The 20307-nt window shown below is 62.1% G+C and overlaps 2 protein-coding genes across 2 annotated transcripts; one reads left to right on the top strand and one right to left on the bottom strand.

The window, feature by feature from the left end:
* The first annotated feature begins 2224 nt into the window (after positions 1 to 2224).
* On the top strand, positions 2225 to 3211 carry LOC133929597 (uncharacterized). The gene is made up of 2 exons (XM_062376400.1): positions 2225 to 2781; positions 2971 to 3211. Exons 1-2 carry the CDS (start codon positions 2225 to 2227, stop codon positions 3209 to 3211), a joined length of 798 nt encoding a protein of 265 aa, XP_062232384.1.
* A 15114-nt stretch (positions 3212 to 18325) lies between these two features.
* On the bottom strand, positions 18326 to 19600 carry LOC133929673 (UPF0481 protein At3g47200-like). The gene has a single exon (XM_062376460.1). It carries the CDS (start codon positions 19576 to 19578, stop codon positions 18469 to 18471), a length of 1110 nt encoding a protein of 369 aa, XP_062232444.1. The 5' UTR covers positions 19579 to 19600; the 3' UTR covers positions 18326 to 18468.
* Positions 19601 to 20307: the final 707 nt, after the last annotated feature.

Below are 20307 nucleotides of genomic sequence, written 5' to 3'. Positions count from 1 at the left end.
CGGACCCCGAGCCCCGAAAATTGCCATGCTGGTACCGCCCATGACGAGGTCGACCGCCCCACGCTTGACGCACTCAGGGCGGATTTAGCCGGCGTCGGTTGCTAGGGCACGGCCGCTGCCACCCTCTCTAGGCTGGGCGGCGCCTGTGATTCCATCTCGGCCAACGCGCTCAGTGTCTCCGGCTCCACCGGCGCGCTTGGCTCAGGCGCTGTCGGAGGATTAACTCCAGTCGCAGGGATCCCGAGAGACCCCTTTTTAGGGATCCCGAGAGACCCCTTTTTAGAGATTCGGCCAGGGGGCTTACTGGGTCGTCGGGGTACCGAGTGCTCAGGGGTACTGTTCACCTCCCCGAGCACTCTCTCCTGAGAACGCCCTTTCTTGTCCTCGGGGGACCGAGTGCTCGGGGGTACTGTTCACCTCCCCGAGCACTCTCTCCCAGGAACGCCCTTTCTTGCCCTCGGGGGACCGAGTGCTCAGGTGTACTGTTCACCTCCCCGAGCACTCTCTCCCAGGCACACTTGCACGCAGCCCTAAGCACTCTCTCCCGGAACTTCCTTCGGTGAGTCCTCGGAATACTTGGGTGCACAGGCGCCACCGCCGGTGGCCCCGGGCATGTTTCTCCCGGTACTTAACTCTCCTGGTCGTCGGGGGACTAGGGTGCTCGGGGGCCATCGTATACCTTTCCGAGCACTTTCTTCCCGGTACTTAGATTTCGTGGATCATCGGGGAACTGGGGTACTCGGGGGCCACTGACTGTGACCCCGAGCGCATTCTCCCGGGACTTGATCTTTTCTCATCTTGCAAGAGAGACCCCGCGGGATGGCGCCATGTGGCGGATGGCCGGCCTGGCCTCGGGATTCGGGGACCCCCGGTTCCTAATACACCGACAGTTGCCCCCGGGCCCATTGGCAGGCAATGGCCCAGAGACTACGGATGGGCCCTTCGTCGTCAACGAGGCCGAGGCCGATACCGACGCCATGTGGCGAGCTTCCAGAGGGTGGTCCCGCGGTTCGGGTCTTCCGGACGACCCAACGGGAAACCGAATGGACGCGCGTCCACACAACTCCCGAAGGGTGTGACAACGGGACGGGAGGCGCGTGATGACGGAGCAAGCGGCACGCGCGGTAGCCGTGCAAATCAAGAAAAATACGCCTGGCAACCGCTGACATCGCACGACCCGTGGGAGACTCGCCTGGCGGTTGCGTCGATCGAGGAAACTGTCCCGCCGAGTACTCTGTGGCAGGAGATGTTTGAATTCCCTAGGGTATAAAAAGAGGAGGGGAGCAAACCGCCCCCCTCTTTACGCCGTCTCGCGATCAAGCTCTTGCTCTTTTTGCGCTCCTGAGCCCTAGACTCTCCTTAGGCCATCAGAGCACCTTCCCCTCTCCACCATCCAGATCATCCCCCACCCCGACAAAATGCCAAGAGCAGGAGGAAGCCGCCGCGATAGGACTCCCGACGGCGTGCTGCCGGAGTCCCGCCTGTCGAACGAGGAGGCGGCGGGGAAGATTCGGAAGTTGCTGGTCCCTGAAGGCCAGGAGGGGGCCTTGGTGGTGACGCCGGTGAGCTTCCCGCCACTGACAAACCGCCCAGGGCGTATCGTCCTCTTCACCTCCTTCGTGGCGGCCAGGTTGGTGCCGCCGTTCTCAACGTTCTTCCTCCAAATCCTCGACACCTACGGGATCCAGTTGGTGCACCTCAGCCCCAACTCCGTAGTCATCCTAGAGGTCTTCGCCCACTTCTGCGAGATGTTCGTGGGGGTGCCGCCGTCGGTGACACTCTTCCGGCATTTCTTCGCGCTGCGGTCGGCCGGGAAGAAGAGGGGCTTCTCCACTGCGGACGTCGCTGGCTGCTACAGCTTCCGGCTGCGGGACGGCCTAGGGGAGTGATACATTCCCCAGGTGCTGTGAAGCAAGTGGGAGGAATGGCGGCGCGATTGGTTCTACGTCGACGTCGATCCCCACTACCGTCTGACCCTACCGGAGGTGGCGGCGGAGCCCCAGAAGGCGACCTGGGAGGTGTCGCCGCTGATGGACGCGCGGCTGGAGCCAGTCCTGGAGCGCATCGGGTTCCTGTGCGATGCCGTCTCACCTCAGTGATGGTGGTGGCGGACTTCCAGCGCCGTTGCTTGGCACCCTTACGGGAGCGGGCCCGGCCTTGCTGGCTATACACCGGCCCCGAGGACATCACCCGGACCCAGATCGGTGAGGATTGTGATCTGGGCATGCCGGAGTTGAGGGGCATGCTCCGGGTGGTGACCGGGATGGATGACCTGAGCCAGGCGGAGCTCCCGTGGAAAGAGATGGTGCTCTGCGCCAATCCTGACCAGGTGGCAATTCAGGCGAAGCTGCCGGAGTTCGACGCCCAGGGGTTGGTCGACCTGCCGAGGCGTTGGAGTCCCGAGACCATCGAGACCCCCGGGGTGGACGAGGCGGCCGGCGAGGAGGCCGCAAGCGGTCCGGCGCAGACGGGTGGCCCAGGTGCTACAAGAGGCGAGCCGCAGGCTAGCAGTAGGGCTGCTGTGGGCAGCAGCCGCCGCACCGGAGGAGGAGGCACTGTCGGCAGCGAGGCGGCGACGGCGCCGGAGGACCGGGGGAAGTGCCCCCGCCTCTTTATTCCTGTGCCGGAGTCCCCACCGTCGCCATTGCCAAGCGAGGGGGGAAGCCGCGACGGCCAGTCGTCCAGCGTGGGGCCATCGGCGGTGGCGGCATCTGCGGTTCTGGAACCGCACTTTGGTTTGCTTGGGCCCGATTCGGCGCCCGGAGACCACACGGTGGCCCCGTAGAACCCCCGGCAGAAGAGAAGGAGGGAGGACTCCAGGCCAACGCCATCGAGCTCGGAGTTCAGGATTCCGGCAGCAAGGTGGCAGTACCGAAGACCCACAACCATGTAAGTTTCGTCCTCCATTCTTTCCTGGGCGTGCTTTGCCCGGACTAAATTCTGAGTTTTGATCCCCTTCTTCTCCTGCAGGCCGCCTACGGGCGCCACCGAGAGCCAGGGGCGGCCGGAGGCGCCGAGGCTGGCGCCAGCCCTCGAGCCGAGCGCGCCTAAGCCGAGTGCACCTGCGGAGCCAGGGATGGTAAGCGCGGCGGCGGAGCCAGGGCCGACGGACGCGGCGGCCGAGACAAAGACGCAGCCGCCGCCCGAGCGTTCAGCGCCGTCCGACCCCGCCCCGAGCGCACCGAGCTTGGGGCGGGTGACCGCGTGGTAGTTTTCGGGGACCCCGAGCCCCCCGGGGGAGGCTCGCAGGGGACCCAGCGCTTAGTCGCCGCCCAGCCAACCCGCCGACCCTCTCCCGGTCGTGCTTGGGAGCGCCCAGGAGGTGATAGGGCGGCTGGAGGTGGCCGTAGCGGAGGAGATGGCGCAGTGAGAGGTGGAGCGTGCCGCTCTGGCCATGGAGAGAGCGTAGCTTACCGTGGCTTGGCGTGTTTTCGACTCCCGCCTTGCCGCGGCGCACGCCGCCAACGAGGACGAGCAGCACGCCATGGAGGAGGGCCAGAAGGCCTTGGAGGAGGCCCGCGCGGAGGTCACGCGGGAGCGGAAGACTCTGGAAGACACCCACGCGATGGTCGCACGGGAGCGGGAAGACGTCGCCCGCCTGGCTGAGGCATCGCGGTAGCAGGCTGCCGGGGCCCTCGCCACGGAGAGGCAGACGCAGGAGCGGGAGGAGGCGGCCGTGAACCACGAGAGGGCAGCAGAGGCCCTCCAGGCGGACCTAACCTGCCAGAAGGACGAGGTCGACCGGACCTGCGCCGAGCTCTAATACTGGGCAGAGGAGCTTCAGCACGTCGAAGGGGAGCTCCAACGCCGGGAGGAGGACGTCGTGATCCGGGAGACCCACGCCGAGATAACAGCGGCGGACTTGGGCGTCCGGGAGGATCTGCTGGTCCGCTGGGAGGCGGAGGCTACCGAGGCGGCGGCGGCCGCTACTACTAGGGAGGAGCGGGCCGCCAAGTCCGAGGCAGAGCTGGCTGCCCGCGAGCAGGCCCTGTCCGTCCTGGCAGGGCAGGTGAAGCTGGCTGCGGGCCTGGCACCCGGCGCTAGCTCTGCCGGTGCGGCAGGGGGCCAGGGGCTCGAGGAGCGGCTGCGGACCGCGACGGAGGAGCTCGAGGCCGCCTTGGTCGAACGGGCCAGCCTGCAGCTGATGCTAGAGGACACCCTCCGACGGATGCAGCAGTCCGTGATGGTGGCCGGGCTCGGGCAAATCCTCATGGAGGAGAAGGGGGCGGGCCCTGGCTGGTTCGCCCTAGGCTTCTAGAAGGTCTGCGAGCGCCTGGAGGCGCTGTCCTGGGCCGTCCAGGAACTCGCCGCCCGGGAGGGGCGTGGCTTGGCCCAAGCAGTGGCCGAACACGTCCTTGCTTGCTACGGGAGCTGGGACCCAAACTTCCTGTTGGAGCCAGCTCAGGAAGGGGTGGTTGAAGCCGAGGAGGAGGCCGCCCGGGAGGCTGTTCGAAGCACTGCCACAGCGGTGGCGGCCGGCTTCAAGCGGGAGGCACCACCGCCCCCGGTCCCGAGGAGCAACAGCGAAGGCTCCGACTCCGACTAGGTTTTTGTAGTAGTTTTTTCTTCTTCTTTTCTTTTTGACTTGATGTAAATATGGGAGTGATCCCTCAGAAACGCTGTCCCTCTTTTGTGAATATAATGGAGGCCTTTCTTTGGGGTCGCAACTCCAGTATTCTTCTGAGTGCTTGATGTAGTTTCTGCTGTTTTCACTTGATGCCCCGAGGAGTACTCAATCGGACCGACCCCGACCTTTCCTTCCCTGAGAACGAAATCGCCCCGACCGTCCTTCTCGGTGCGTTCAGCCCCCGAGCCCTCGCGAGTCCGCAACGGCTAAGTCAAAAGACAAAGGCACGAACTTCCTTGCTCGGGAGACAGATCGATCTAGCACGGAGCACGCCATGATCGGTGAACACTTCTCCACCTTGCAACCACTCAGTCAGCAGACTGGAAACAAATGCGGGCGGGAATGCGATCAAGAGTCCCCACGGTTCGGTGGTGCCCGGGCTTAGGACGGACCAGACCGAGCACCGACAGCCCGTCCCTTGGGCCTAGGCTCCGGACTACTCAAGCGGCTCGAGGGATAGGATTACCCGGGAACCCCAAGGACTCGGTAGTGCTCGGGGCCCTATAAGCGGACCGAACACCACGACCACCATGAAAGACTTCGATCGGACATCACCGCACGTACGGTACACCTTTCTACGGACCGTTCTGTCGTTCTAGGAAAAAGTGGACACACGGTAGGGTTTTGTGCGCGAGGAGACCATCTCACCGAGCAGATTAGAGTACGAGGGCCGCTGAGGATGATTCGGGAACAAGATATTATTGAATGTAAATTCGTCTGAATTTAACCACTCACCGGACAGCTGTCGGCCTTTCGGCCAACTGATCCAGGAGGGGCACGCTCTCCGAGCTCGGGTTGCCCGGGGACTTGGTTCCCACGGCTGGGGCGCCCGAGCACCAAGGGGCGCATGAGGAGCCCGGGGTCAGGCGATCTCGACCACTCACGCTTGAGCGGTAGGACCACCCGAGGACCCTTGGGGCCGAGCAGCGACCTGGGCACGGAGGCCCTCGCGGTCGAGCTGCTTTTGCTTTTGATTGTCGATCTGTGACTTGAGAAAAAATGGAGAAATTCTTTGCTTGGTGCGCTCTGTTAGTGCGGTACTCATTATAGACTGCTCTCGTTTTTGACCCGAGACCTCTCGAATGCCCAGACCGGCGGACAAGAGCAGGCAGAGGCATAACCCAGAGGTCCTATGGTTCGGTGGCGCCCGGGTATGACAGACCAGACCGAGCACCGACAGCCCACCCCTGGGGCCTTGGCTCCGGACTACTTGAGCGGCTCGAGCGATAGGATTACCCGAGAACCCCAGGGACTCGGTAGTGCCCGAGAGCCTGCCACGACACCGGATACCACAGCCTACCACGATAGACGTAAGTCAGCGGCAACTGCCCGCACGCATACCGGTCGGGATTCTTTTATCAACGGGGAAAATGAGAGAGCGAACTTTTCTCGCACAATCGAGCATCTCACCAGACAGATTAAACATATGGAATCCAGAAAAACGAAATTGACAAAAGGATTGCACATTAATATTCATACTGTATTGACAATTTTTTTTACAAGGTTAGGTGACTTACCCAGTTAGTGGTAGCCCCCGGTCAACTCGGGCGGAGGGGGGGGGGGAGGGGGGGAAGCCCCCGGCCTGGTTGACCTGAGCCAGCAAACATGGCCATCTACGGGAAGAACTTGCGCAGGTGCTCGATGTTCCACGGGTTGGGGAGCGGTTGCCCATCTTCTGCTGCCAACCGGAAAGAGCCTTCTCGTGGGACACCGATCATGGTAAAGGGGCCTTCCCACATAGGGGACAACTTATTCCTTCCTTCGCGCGACTGGACGCATCGGAGAACTAGATCCCCCACCTCGAGAGACCGGGCCCGGACGTGGCACTGATGGTAGCGCTGCAGGCTTTGCTGGTAGCGGGCTGCTCGGACGGCGGCACGTCGCCGACGCTCTTCCAAATAGTCAACGTCGTCGCGCCTCTGCTGCTCTTGCTCGCCTTCGGAGTAGGCATGCACCCGAGGGGAGCCTAGAGTGAGCGTGGAGGGGAGGACCGCCTCAGCGCCGTACACGAGGAAGAAAGGAGTCTCCCCAGTAGCGCGGCTTGGTGTGGTCCGGTTGGCCCATAGCACGGCCGGCAGCTCGTCGACCCACCCCTTCCCGTGCTTTGCGAGCACGTCGTAGGTTCGGGTTTTGAGCCCCTTCAGTATCTCCACGTTGGCGCGCTCGACCTGCCTGTTGCTCCGAGGATGGGCGACGGAGGCGAAGCAGAGCTTGATGCCGAGGTCTTCGCAGTAGTCCCCGAACAGGGCACTTGTGAACTGAGTGCCGTTGTCGGTGATGATCCGGTTCGGGACACCGAATCGACTGGTGATGCCGCGGATGAACTGGAGCGCCGTGTTCTTGGTCACCTTGATGACTGGGACCGCCTCCGGCCATTTGGTGAACTTGTCGATGGCGACGTAGAGGTACTCATAGCTCCCGGTTGCTCGGGGGAATGGACCCAGAATGTCCAGCCCCCAGACCGAGAAAGGCCATGACAGGGGGATGGTGTGAAGAGCCTGAGCTGGCTGGTGAATCTGCTTTGCGTGGAACTGGCACGCTCGGTAGCGCCGAACCAGCTCGGAAGCATCCTGGAGAGCGTGCGGAACGATGCATGGCCATCACACTCACCCTCGTGGATCTCAGCGAGAAGCTCGCCGCCTTCTGCCCGGGTGATGCATTTCAGGAGAATGCCGCCTGCGCTACGCCGGTAGAGAACCCCATCTACTATGGCATAGCGTTTGGACTGCCGAGCAACTCTTTCAGCAGAAGCCTCATCCCCGGGGAGGAACTTTTCCTTCAAGTACCCTCAGATGTCATCCATCCACGAGGCATCTTAAGAATAATCAGCAAGCGCAGCGCACTCACCGGACGGCGGCACCCTGACGGGGCTTCCCATTGAGGGCGCCGCCGGGGTCCCCTGAATTGAGTTTGAGGTTTCCCCTTCGCCCTATTCGGCAGGCAGGACGGAAGGCCGTGTGAGTCTTTAATCAAAGACTCCGGCAGGGACGCGGCACGGGAGGAGGCCAGGCGGGAAAGGTCGTCGGCCAGAGCGTTGTCGCGGCGCGGGATGTACCGCAGCTCCAGGTCGTCGAAGCGCTTCTCCAGCTTCCTGACTGCCGCCACGTACGTCGCCATTTGAGGATCCGTGCACTGCTACTCTTTAGATATCTGGTTGACCACCAGCTGGGAGTCTCCCTTGACCAGAAGGCGACGAATCCTGAGGCCCACCACAGCTCGGAGGCCAGCGATGAGACCCTCATATTCTGCCATGTTGTTGGATGCACGGAACTACAGCTGCACGACGTACCAGAGTTCTTCACCCGTTGGGGAGGTGAGAACCACTTCGGCCCCCGCACCTTTCAGCGAGAGGGAACCGTTGAAATGCATGATCTAGTACCCGGGCGCATCGTGCCCGGGATATGTAGAGATCTCTTCTGGGACGACCTCAGGGACGGGCGTCCACTCTGCCACGAAGTCAGAGAGTGCCTAGCTTTTGATCGCCTGGCGACTGACAAATTGCAGGTCGAACTCCGCGAGCTCCACCGCCCACTTGACTACACGCCCAGTGCCTTCTCGGTTCCGGAGGATGGGCCCCAGTGGGTACGTGGTAACCACCGAGACCCTGTGCGCTTGGAAGTAGTGGCGCAGCTTCTGGGAAGCGATGAGCACGGCGTAGAGCAGCTTCTGAGCCTGGGAGTACCTTGTTTTTGCCTCCCGGAGGACTTCACTGACGAAGTACACCGGTCGCTATACCCGGTGGGCTCGGATTGCTGCCTCACCCGAGGGCCTGCTATAGCCCCCAGGCTCGGCGACGTGGTCGGGGCTGATCGGGTGCTCAGGCTCTACTCCCTGGCCGGGGAGAGCCAAATGCTCGGGCTCGACCCCTTGCTCGGGGGGAGCCAAGTGCTCGGGCTTGACCCCCTGCTCGGGGGAGCCGCGAGGACAGGGGAGTGCCCGGGGGCGGCCGGGAGCTGGGACCCAGCACCTGACCCCGTGCACTCATCGCGCTCCACCACCAACACCATGCTTATGACCTGAGGGCTGGCCGATACGTAGAGTAGCAGTGGCTCGTCTTCGGACGGGGCCACCAGCACGGGTGGTGAGGTGAGATACTTCTTAAGATCACGGAAGGCCTTCTCGGCCTCCGGCGTCCAGTCGAAACGACCAGTCTTCTTTAGAAGCTTGAAGAGGGGGAGCCCCCGCTCCCCAAGTTTGGAGATGAAGCGCCCGAGAGCCGCCATGCAGCCGGCGAGACGCTGAACCTCCTTGAGTCAAGCCGGGGGTCGCATCTACTCGATGGCCCAGATCTTCTCTGGATTGGCCTCGATCCCTCGGCTGGAAACCAAGAAACCGAGGAGCTTGCCCGCAGGTACCCCAAAGACACACTTCTCGGGGGTTGAGCTTCAGGCGGGTGGTGTGAAGACTGTTGAAAGTCTCGGCAAGGTCTTCGAGCAGGGTGGCGCAGTCTCGGGACTTGACCACAAGATCGTTGATGTAGGCCTCGACGTTGCGGCCAACCTGCGAATCAAGGGTGATGCGGATAGCGCGCTGGAAAGAAGACCCAGCATTGCGCAAACCAAAAGGCATCGACATATAGCAATAAGTCCCCACCGGGGTGGTGAAAGCAGTTTTTTCTTCATCCTCTACGACCATGCGAATCTGGTCATAACCAGAGTTTGCATCTAAAGAACACAAAAGATCACATCCCGCGGTTGCATCTACAATTTGGTCTATGCGGGGCAAAGGAAAAGGATCTCTGTGGCAAGCCTTGTTTAGATCGGTGTAGTCCACGCACATGCGGAGCTTGCCGTTGGCCTTCGGGACGATAACTGGGTTCGCCAGCCACTCGGGGTGGAGGACTTCTCGGATAAATCCGGCGTCAAGGAGCTTGCTGACTTGCTCCCGGATGAACTACCAAGTGGTGCTCGATCACCTCCCTAGGGATCCCGGGCATGTCGGACGGCTGCCATGCAAACACGTCGGCGTTAGCCCGGAGGAAGGTGACGAGCGTGCTTTCCTATTTGCCGTCCAAGTCACCGCCGATTCGGATGACCTGGGAGGTGTCTTCGCCCACCACGACCTCCTTCGTAGGAACGGAGGCGTCGGTGGCGAGTCGGGGTTTGGATGAAGAGGGTCCCGGGCCCCCTGGACAGCCTTCGACCTCGGCCTGAGCTGAGACCAAGGCCAAGTATGACTGCTCGGCGCAGGAGACGGCACCACCGATGTCAGCGGTCACGGAGATGGGGCATGCTGGGCCCGGCATCTTGACCGTGAGGTACGCATAGTGCGCAGCCACCATGAACTTAGCGAGTGCCGGGTGCTCGAGGATGGCGTTGTAGGGGAGGGGGAGCTCCATGACGTCGAAGACGACGCCCTCTGTGCGGAAGTTATCCCGACTCCCGAAAGTCACGGGCAGCTCAACCTGCCTGAGGGGCAGGGAGTGCCCGGGTGTCACCATGCAGAACGGAAGCGACGGCTTTAGGCGCCAGGAGGGCACCTGTAGCTTCTTGAAGGCCTCCTTGGAGAGGAGGTTGAGGCCTGCGCCCCCGTCGATCAGCACCCTGCCGAACCTTACATTGCAGATGGTGGGGGACACTACCAAGGGTAGTCACCCCACGCCTGCAGTACTGGCGGGGTGATCGGTCATACTGAACGTGATCGGGGCGTCCGACCATCTCAGGGGCCTTGCAGCCTCTTTGCTCGGGGTTGCCGAGCATACCTCGCGCCGCATTATCTTGACGCCGCGCCGTGAGGAAGGCGTATAGGCGCTTCCGTCGATGAAGGCGACGGTGTGCTCGGGTTCCTGAAAGCCGAGCTCTGTGTTGTCGAGAGCGGCTCCAGCATCGCCTCCCCCGTGGGACTCATCGCGCTCCCTTTGGCGCTGCTCGATGAGGCCCTTGACCGTATGGCACTCCGTGAGGTCATGCCATCTGGTCTGGTGGATTGGGCACCATTTGCCTGGCTCGGGCCCCACAGGAGCGGGGGCCCTTGCTGGAGCGGGGGCCGGAGCCCTTGCGGGAGCCGGAGCCCTAGGAGGGGCCCAGGCCGGGACTCTAGCGAGCGCATGTCGTCTGTCGGTGGCCGCCTGACGTTCTTGCCGGCGGTTGGGCTCTTAGGCTGGCCTACGGGCGGGGCCCTGGGCCGGCTCGACGGGGACGGCCTCGCGCCTCCTTCTCTTCTTCTTTTCCCGCCTGTCGGAGCGGGAAGAACTTGGTTGATCAGTGGCGGGGCGCTCGTGGCGCGGAGCGTGCCAAGCCCGCGCCTCTATCGCCTTGGCGCACTTGTCGGCCAGCGCGAAAAGTTCCGCAGTGGTCTCGACCTCGTGCGTGCCTAGCTTCTCAAGCATCCGCTCGTCGCGGACGCCCTGCCGGAAAGCAATGATGACAGCGTGGGAGGTTATCCGCGGGATAGTGTTGCGGACCTGGCTGAAGCGCTGAATAAAGCGCTGCAGTGTCTCCCCGTCCTGCTGCTTGACGGCGTGGAGGTCGCACTCCAGGCCGAGGCGCATGAACGTGCCCTGGAAATTTGCCACGAACTGGTGGCAAAGATCATCCCAGGAGCCAATAGACTCTGGGGGTAAGTTCATGAGCCAAGAACGGGCAGAGCCCCTCAAGGCAACATGAAAATAGTTAGCCATCACCTTTTCGCTACCACCAGCCGCTTGGACGGCAGTAGTATATATCTGGAGGACCTCAACAGGGTCGATGGACCCGTCGTACTTCTCCGGCAGCTCGAGGCGGAACTTGGAGGGCCATTTGACCCGGCGGAGCTCGCTAGTGAAGGCACGACAGCCGGTGCCGTACCCTGTGGCGCGGGTGGCATTCTTGGGCGATGAACGTCGGCGAGCCGGGGAGCCCCGGCGATCATAGGCCGGCAAAGAGGAAGCCTGGTCCTCAGCTTCGGCCTCCTGCCGGGTCTCCCGCTGGTGCTTGAGAGTGACGCGCACGTCTTCGATGCCTCTCCACTCATTGAGGTGCAAGCGGAGGTCGTGGGCTCCGGACGCAGCCAGGGGGGCGGCCCATCGTCAGGTGGCTTTCGCGCCGACCGGGGGGGCTCCCGGCTCTGGAGCTCCTCCTCCCGGTGTTGGAGTTCGGTGCGGACCTGGTCAGCCTCGCCTTTCAGGCGGGCCAATTCAGCCTGGGAGGCTTCCGTCGTCCTCTCCCGGGCCAGGACCGCCTCCTCCCACGCCTGCGCCTGCCTCTCCCTGGCGAGTGCCTCGGCAGCCTGCTGCTGCGATGCCTCGGCCAGGCGGGCGGCTTCTTCCCGTTCCCGCGTGGCCTCCGTGCGAGTGCCCTCTAGGGCCTTTCGCTCCTCCTCCAGAGCGCGCCGCTCGTTCTCGTTGGCGGCGCGCGCCGCGGCGACGCGGGCCTCAAAAAGGCGCCAGCCCGTGACAAGCCGCTCCCTCTCCGCAGCAAGGGCGGCGCGGTTCGCCTCTCGCTGCGTCATCTCCCCCGCCACGGCTGCCTCCAGCTGCACGATCACCTCCCGGGCTTTTCCTAGCATGACTGGGAGGGGGTCGGCGGGTCGGCTGGGCGATGACTGGGCGCTGGGTCCCCTGCGAGCCTCCTCCGAGGGGCTCGGGGTCCCCGAAAATTGCCATGCTGGCACCGCCCATGACGAGGTCGACCGCCCCATGCTTGACGTGCTCTGGGCGGATTCAGCCGGCACCATTTGCTAGGGCACGGCCGCTGCCACCCTCTCTGGGCTGGGCGGCGCCTGTGATTCCATCTCGGCCGACGCGCTCAGCGGCTCCGGCTCCACCGACGCGCTTGGCTCAGGCGCTGTCGGAGGATTAACTCCAGTCGCAGGGATCCCGAGAGACCCCTTTTTAGACATTCGATCGGGGGATGATCCTGAATACGTTCGTCGGAGAAATAAATGGGAGTGAATGCAACGGCCGGTGGTGGGGGTGTTGACCTAGTGCAAGAAGAAGTAAATGCACCGAAATTTAGACAATTTCGGGCCGCACAGGGGCGTAATACCCTACTCCTGTATGGATACTATAACTGTCCTGAGGAAATCCCTCAAGGATGTTGCTGGTTACAAGAATGTTGATCAATCTAAGAGCCTGGGGCTCCTTGTTCTTCAGCCTGTCTCATGCTGCTCACTTCTCTGCCGTTGTTTCTCTTGCGCTGTGTTCTTGTCTATCTGTTGCCTCTAACCGTCCTCTCTTCTTTTGTGCCGCTGGGTACTTTAAGTACCCGCCGGCCGCAACGTGCCCCGAACGTAAGGGGGGCACGAGTTCCAAGATACCATAAATGGAAAGGGCGTCATCATTTCCTCTGGGCGAAGTGACCGGGGGTGGAAAATACGGCACACGCCCGGTCATCCGTCACAATAAATGCCCTTGCAACGGGGGCCGTGGAGAGGGCCCACCGGGCAGCCGCAGAGCGACCCGGCATGCCCGCCCTGTCTTGTTCCCCTGCCATAGCAGCGCGGCAGATGGAACGCCTTGGTCCTTACGACGTTATCCTGAGACAGGCTGGATGGCACGGGATGGGACCCGTGCAATTAATAACCTCACGCCTCTCTGCCAGAACATGGCAGGAACTGACGCTGAGCGCGGCGGGAGCAGTTGGAGGCGACAGGCCACTCATGCTCATTAAATGCGGCCTCGAGCTTTTGACTGGTTGACACCTCATCGGTGGGCCCCTTGAGGGCCTCTGCCAGGGGGCTTACTGGGTCGTTGGGGTACCGAGTGCTCGGGGGTACTGTTCACCTCCCCGAGCACTCTCTCCCGAGAACGCCCTTTCTTGTCCTCGGGGGACCGAGTGCTCGGGGGTACTGTTCACCTCACCGAGCACTCTCTCCCGAGAACGCCCTTTCTTGCCCTCGGGGGACCGAGTGCTCGGGGGTACTGTTCACCTCCCCGAGCACTCTCTCCCGGGCACACTTGTACGGATCCTCGGGGAACCGAATGCTCGGGGGCTGCTGCACGCAGCCCTGAGCACTCTCTCCCGGAACTTCCTTCGGTGAGTCCTCGGGATACTTGGGTGTCCAGGGGCCACCGCCGGCGGTCCCGGGCATGTTTCTCTCGGTACTTAACTCTCCTGGTCGTCGGGGGACTAGGGTGCTCGGGGGCCATCGTATACCTTCCCGAGCACTTTCTTCCCGGTACTTAGATTTTGTGGATCATCGGGGAACTGTGGTACTCAGGGGCCACTGACTGTGACCCCGAGCGCCTTCTCCCGGGACTTGATCTTTTTTCATCTTGCAGGAGAGACCCCGTGGGATGGCGCCATGTGGTGGATGGCCGGCCTGGCCTCGGGATTCAGGGACCCCCGGTTCCTGATACACCGACAGGCGCGCTCGGCTCAGGGGCTGGAGCCGGCGTCGGTGCCTCCGACCGTCCTTGGTCTCCGGCGGCGCCCGTAGGCGGCCTGCAAAAGAAGAACAAAGGTTAGTCTCCAAAGTCGCTCCGGGCAAGGTATGATCAGGAAAAAAGGGGGGCGGGGGGGGGGGAACTTACGCAGATTTGGGTCCTCGGTATTGTCACCTCGATGCCGGGATCCTGTACCCGGGGCCCGATGGTGTTGGCCCAGAGTCCTCCCTCCTCCTCTTCCGCGGGGGGCTCTGCGGGGCCGCCGTGCGGTCTCCGGGCTCCAGACCAGGCCCAAGCAGATCAAAGTCTGGTTCCAAAACCGCAGATGCCGCCCCCGCCGATGGCCCCGTGCTGGACGACTGACCGCCCCGGCCTCCCTCCTCACCAGGCAACGGCGACGGTGGGGACGCCGGTGTAGGAACGAAAGTCCGGGGGCGCTTCCCTCTGTCCCCCGGCGCTATCACCGCCCCGCTGTCGGCGGCGCCTCCTTCTCCGGCCTGGCGGCTGCTGCTCGCAGCAGCCCCACCGCTGGCCTGCGGCTCACCGCCTGCAGTGCCCGGGGCACCGGTCTGCGTCGGATCGCTTGCGGCCTCCTCGCCAGCCGCCTCGTCCACCTCGGGAATCTGGATAGTCCCGGGGTTTCGGCGCCCTGGCCTGTCGACCAGCCCCTGGGCGTCGAACTCCGGCAGCTTCGCCTGCAGCGCCACCCGGTCAGGATCGGTGCAGAGCGCTAGCTCCTTCCACGGGAGCACCGCACGGCTCAGGTCGTCCACCCCAATCACCACCCGGAGCAGGCCCCTCAGCGCCGTCCTGCCCAGGTCCCACTCCTCGCCGATCTGGGTCTGGGTGATGTCTTGGGGGCCGGTGTAAAACCAGCAGGGCCGGGCCTGTTCCCGCAGAGGCGCCAGGCGGTGGTGCAGGTAGTCCGCCACCACCATCACCGAAGTAAGCCCGGCCTGGCACAGGAAGTCGATGCGCTCCAGGACCGGCGCCATCCGCGCGTCCGCCCGCGGTGGCACCTCCCAGGTCGCCTTCTGGGGTTCCGCTGCCATCTCCGACAAGGTCAGACGGTCGTGGGGGCTGACGTCAACGTAGAACCAGTCGCGTCGCCAGTCCTCCCACTTGCTCCACAGCACCTGGGGAATGTATTGCTCCCCCAGGCTGTCCCGCAGCCAGAAGTTGCAGCAGCCGGCGACGTCCGCGGTGGAGAGGCCCCTCTTCTTCCTGGTCGACCGTAGCATGAAGAAGTGCTGGAAGAGCGTCACCGACGGCGGCACCCCCATGAACATCTCACAGAGGTGGGCGAAGACCGCCAGGATGACGACGGAGTTGGGGCTGAGATGCACCAACTGGATCCCGAACGTTTCCAGGATCTGGAGAAAGAACGTCGAGAATGGCGGCACCAGCCTGGGCGCCACGAAGGAAGTAAAAAGAACGATGCGCCTCGGCCGGTTCGCCACCGGCGGGAAGCTCGCCGGTGCCACCACCGAGGCCCCTCACTGGCCCTCGGGAACCATCAGCTTCCGAACCCTGTCCGCCGCCTCCTCGTTCACCAGCCCGGACTCCGGCAGTATGCTGTCGGGTGCCTGGTCGCGATGGCTTCCTCCTGCTCTCGACATCTCGTCAGGGTGGGGGATGATCTGGACGGTGGGGGAAGAAGAGTGCTCTGATTGCCTAAGAAAAGTCTAGGGCTCAGGAGCGCAAAGAAGGCAAGAGCTTGATCGCAAGATGGCGTAAAGAGAGGGGCGGTTCGCTCCCCTCCTCCTTTTAGACCCCAGAGAAATTCAAACGTCGCCTGTCGCGGCGTGCTCGGCGGGACAGTTTCCTCGGCCAACGCAACCGCCAGACGAATCTGCCTCAGGCCATGCGGTGTCAGCAGTTGCCAGGCGTATTTTCCTCGATTTACGCGGTTGCCACGCATGCCGCCTGCCTCGTTATCACGCGCCGCCCGTCCCGTTATCACACGCCTCGGGAGTCGGTTGGACGCGCGTCCGTTCGGCTCCCCGTTGGGCCGTACCAGAAGCCCGGACCGGAAGGACCACCATCTAAAAGCTCACCGCGTGGTGTCAGTACTGGCTTCGGCCTCGCTGATGACGAAGGGCCCATCCGCAGTCTCTGGGCCATTGCCTGCCAATGGGCCCGGGGGCTACTGTCGGTGAATTAGGAACCGAGGGTCCCCGAATCCCGAGGCCAGGCCAGCAATCCGCCACATGGCGCCATCCCGCGGAGTCTCCTCCGCAAGGTAAAAAAGATTAAGTTCCGGGAGAGGGCGCTCGGAGCCACAGTCGGTGGTCCCAGAGTACCCTAGTTTCCCGATGATCCACGAAGTCTAAGTGCCGGGAAGAAAGTGCTCGGGAAGGTGTATGGTGACCCCCGAGCACCCGAGTCCCCTGACGATCAGGAAGGCTAAGTACCGGGAGAAGTGTGCCCGGGGCCGCGAGCGGTGGCTCCCTGGGCGCCCAAGTATGCCGAGGACCCACTGAAGGAAGTTCCGGGAGAGAGCGCTCGGGGCTGTGTGTAGCGGCCCCCGAGCACTCGGTCCCCCGAGGATCCGTACAAGTGTGCCCGGGAGAGAGTGCTCGGGGAGGTGAACAGTACCCCCGAGCACTCGGTTCCCCGAGGATCAAGAAAGGGCATTCTCGGGAGAGAGTGCTCGGGGAGGTGTACAGTGACCCCTGAGCACTCGGTTCCCTGACGACCCAGAGAGCCCCCTGACAGTGGCCCCCGAGGGGCCCCACCGATGAGGTGTCAGCCAGTCAAAGGCCCAAGGCCGCATTTAAAGAGCGCGCGTGGCCTGTCACCTCCAACTGCTCCCGCCACACTCGGTGTCAGTTCCTGCCACATTCAGACAGAAGGGTGTGGGGTCATTGAATGCACGGGTCCCATCCCGTGCCATCCAGCCCGTCTCAGGATAACGTCGTAAGGGCCGAGGCGTTCCATCTGCCGCGCTGCTGTGGCAGGGGAACAAGACAGGACGGGCACGCCGGGCCGCTCTGTGGCTGCCCGGTGGGCCCTCTCCACGACGCCCGTTGCCAGTGCATTTATGGTGACGGACGACCGGGCGTGGGACGCATTTTCCACCCCTGGTCACTTTGCCCAGAGGTAATGATGACACCATTTCCATTTATGGTGTCTCGGAACTCATGCCCCCCTCCCGTTCGGGGCATGCTGCTGCCGACGGGTATTTAAAGCAGCCAGGGGCACCCTTCGTTTCCTCAAGGGTGGGAAAAAAGAAAAGAAAGAAGGAAAGGGGAAACAATTGCTCACAAGCAGAGAAGAGAAGATCGAGAGCACCCAAAGCCGGTGGCTACACACAGACCGAAGAACAAGGAGCCCCAGGCTCTAAGATAGATAAATATTCTTGTAACTAGCAACATCCTTGAGGGACTTTCTCAGGGCATTTATAGTATCCATACAGGAGTAGGGTGTTACGCCCTCGTGCGGCTCGAACCTGTCTAAACGCCGGTGCATTTACTCCGTTCCATTCTACAATTGTGGCTGGCTAGGAATTCTAACTCCAACTGGCACTGAACCCTTTATGACAGAAACATGCTCTAAGGCAGAATAAAAGACGAAAGACTCCAACTCGGCTTGGAATAATCCAACAGCAAAGAACAAGACATCTGTGAAAACACTTCACAAGGTCACTCCACCCCACCGGCCATCACATTTATACCCATTTATTTCTCCGGCGAACATATTCAGGATCATCCCCCCGCCCGAATCTCTAAAAAGGGGTCTCTCAGGATCCCTGCGACAGGAGTTAATCCTCCGACAGCCACCTCCTACTTGCACGCTCCCTCAATCGAGTCGCCCCTTGTGCGCTAGATCTTCTACCGCTAACCCCGAGGTGGACCCCGGCCGGAATCGCCGGTGAGGATGACTCCGACGAGCTCACACCGTGCGGCCACCATGAGTCACGAGGGCTCAATCCACTTCGTTCACTCCGCCTCCACCACACCGATTCCGCGAACTCGCGGGAGCGTTGCCGAGTGGGCCCCCGCACAGTGTTACGGCCGAGCATTTCCTCCGGCAAATATGCCGCTCCTCTCTCCTCTCCGAGTTTTGGCCACATCACTATATCACTCAAAACCGTCTTCGCTGGAGAGCATTTGCAGGCCGTGCGGAGTCCGTATCTGCACTGTAGCACTAGATACGAACTACGCTGGAGTTGGCCTTAGACATTAGGTACATGGATATTTGATATATGGGAACATTAGAGAGACTAGCGTTAATAAGAGTAACCCTACCCCAATAGACACAAGTTCTCCTTTACAGACATTCAGTTTCTTAAACATCTTTTTCTCAAACTTAACCAGTTACCAATGTGCAACGTACTAGGACTGACCGGAACAATAACAATTTCGAATTATTCTGTTCTTGTTTTAACCGCACAAGAACCAGATCGGAATTACCGTCGATCTGTTTATGAGACTTAAACGCGGTATAAGAGCGGACGATTAACTTGACAGGATAGCAGATTGGAAGGGCTTGCACGATTAACAAACAGTGCAACGGATGGCCATGGCTCGCTCGATTACCGCTGGGGCTGCTTGAGAGAGAGGATGGTCTTGAAGAGCCCCGCGAGCACACCGACGACGGAGAGCACGGCGACGATGGTCTTGGCGTTCTTGTACAGGAACCTGTGCACGGCGATCCACACCCACCTCTCCCGCCTGTACTCCTCGAGGCGCTCGAAGACGTCGTAGTAGCGGTGGCCGACGCGCAGCTCCCTGGCGAGCTTCTTGAAGAATCGCAGCGTCTGCCTGTCGCTGAGCGCGCTAACGATGATGCCCTTGCCGCGCAGCTCCTGCACGTCCTCGGGCCTGTTCACGAGGAGTGCCACGACGGAGACGTAGGAGCTGACGGCGAAGTTGTCGGCGCGCGTCGCGCCCAGGCATGCCTCGTGCGCCGCCATGTTGAGGAGCCAGCACGCGGTCAGATCGTTCAGGACCACCGGCGCCAGGGAGAGCTCGCCGAAGAGGCCGAGGCTGTGACGGCGCTTGGACATGGTCATGTCCCCGAATTTTTTGGTCTTGGTGACGGTCAGCTTCACGCCCATCTCGGCGAGCTCCACCGCGGTGCTGGACACGGAAGAGAGGCTCGGGACGCGGAGGCTCTGGGTGCGCGCCGCGCCCACCTGACGGCGGTGGAAGAAGCCGAGGAGATGCGGTGGCGGCGGCTGGTCATGTTCTGTCTCTCCGGCCAGAGCCTGCTGGGTTGGGTTGTTGCCGACATCGAAGGCGGACGCCATCAGAGCGAGGAACTTGTCCACTGGCACATGAGGACTGAACTCCATGAGGGCCTCGAGCACGAGCCAGGGGACCTGGTTCTCGAGCAGCAGGATGTCACGCGCGATGGCGTCAACGTGGGTGTGCACCTCGGCCCTGGACATTAGTGGGTCCGCCTCCGGCGGAGCGTCGGGGTTGTCGGGGCACATGGAGGCCATGAACTGCAGCAGGAAGCAGCCGTCCGAAAGCATAATGTCGGCGAAGCAACCGTCGTCCATACGAGCGAGCTTGCGGTCGTCGGCGTAGCACCTGCGGGCGGCTCCCGCCAAAGAGACGATCTTTCCTCGGACCACATCACGGGGCCGGCTCGCCACCCGGCAAAACTCCTCCAGGGCGGCGCGCTTGGCCGCCTCCATCTCCTCGAGGCGGGGCTTGCCATGGTGGTAGGGGCCTACGGACACGGCGGTCGGGTGGGTGAGGTTGCACGGAAACTTTTGCCGCAGGTTTGCACGGAGCCTCTGGATGGTGGTGGCACTGCTGCTGCTGACTGCCGCGTTGTACGGATAACGGAGCGATAACGGAACGAAAATCATGGAAGAGGAAGATGGTATGCTAGAGCAAGACTCCTCTCGTGTCTCTGACATGGCCGGGCTTAATAGGAGGAGGAGGAGGCTAGCTAAATCTTCGGGTTTGTGATCTGAATCTTCCGGCAAGATAGAGCCATGAAGATGCATGCCCGCATACGCATATATAGGAAGGAGATGAAGAGTGGAGTGATCAGAGTTGGGGCTTACGAAGTTTCGAGGAAAATTCACAAAGTGAGGGACACTGACAGGCAGTCGATGAACGACTGACTTGACTACACGGGTGAACTGAACTCTCAGTGAACATAAGGGGCTAAGGTGGAAAATTTTTGATGGCTCTCAGTGTTCACGGCCGCCGCCACCGTAGCCACGAAGAAGAATTCTCCACCTGCAGCACAGCACCGGTCGGATTCACAACATGTGTCTGAGCGCGTGGATCTCAAAGCCGAAGGCAGACAACTAGCGAACAGAGCCGAGCCTCAAAGGGCCGATTCCGTCATCCTTCACGGAACAGCCCCCGCGTCGTTCCCATCTCACCGTGAACATCGAGAAACCGAACGC

Source organism: Phragmites australis, chromosome 9 (assembly GCF_958298935.1).
Source record: "Phragmites australis chromosome 9, lpPhrAust1.1, whole genome shotgun sequence".
Classification (NCBI taxonomy): domain Eukaryota; kingdom Viridiplantae; phylum Streptophyta; class Magnoliopsida; order Poales; family Poaceae; genus Phragmites; species Phragmites australis.
Note: the sequence above shows the minus strand (reverse complement) of the source record. Positions and strands in the feature narration are given on the sequence as shown.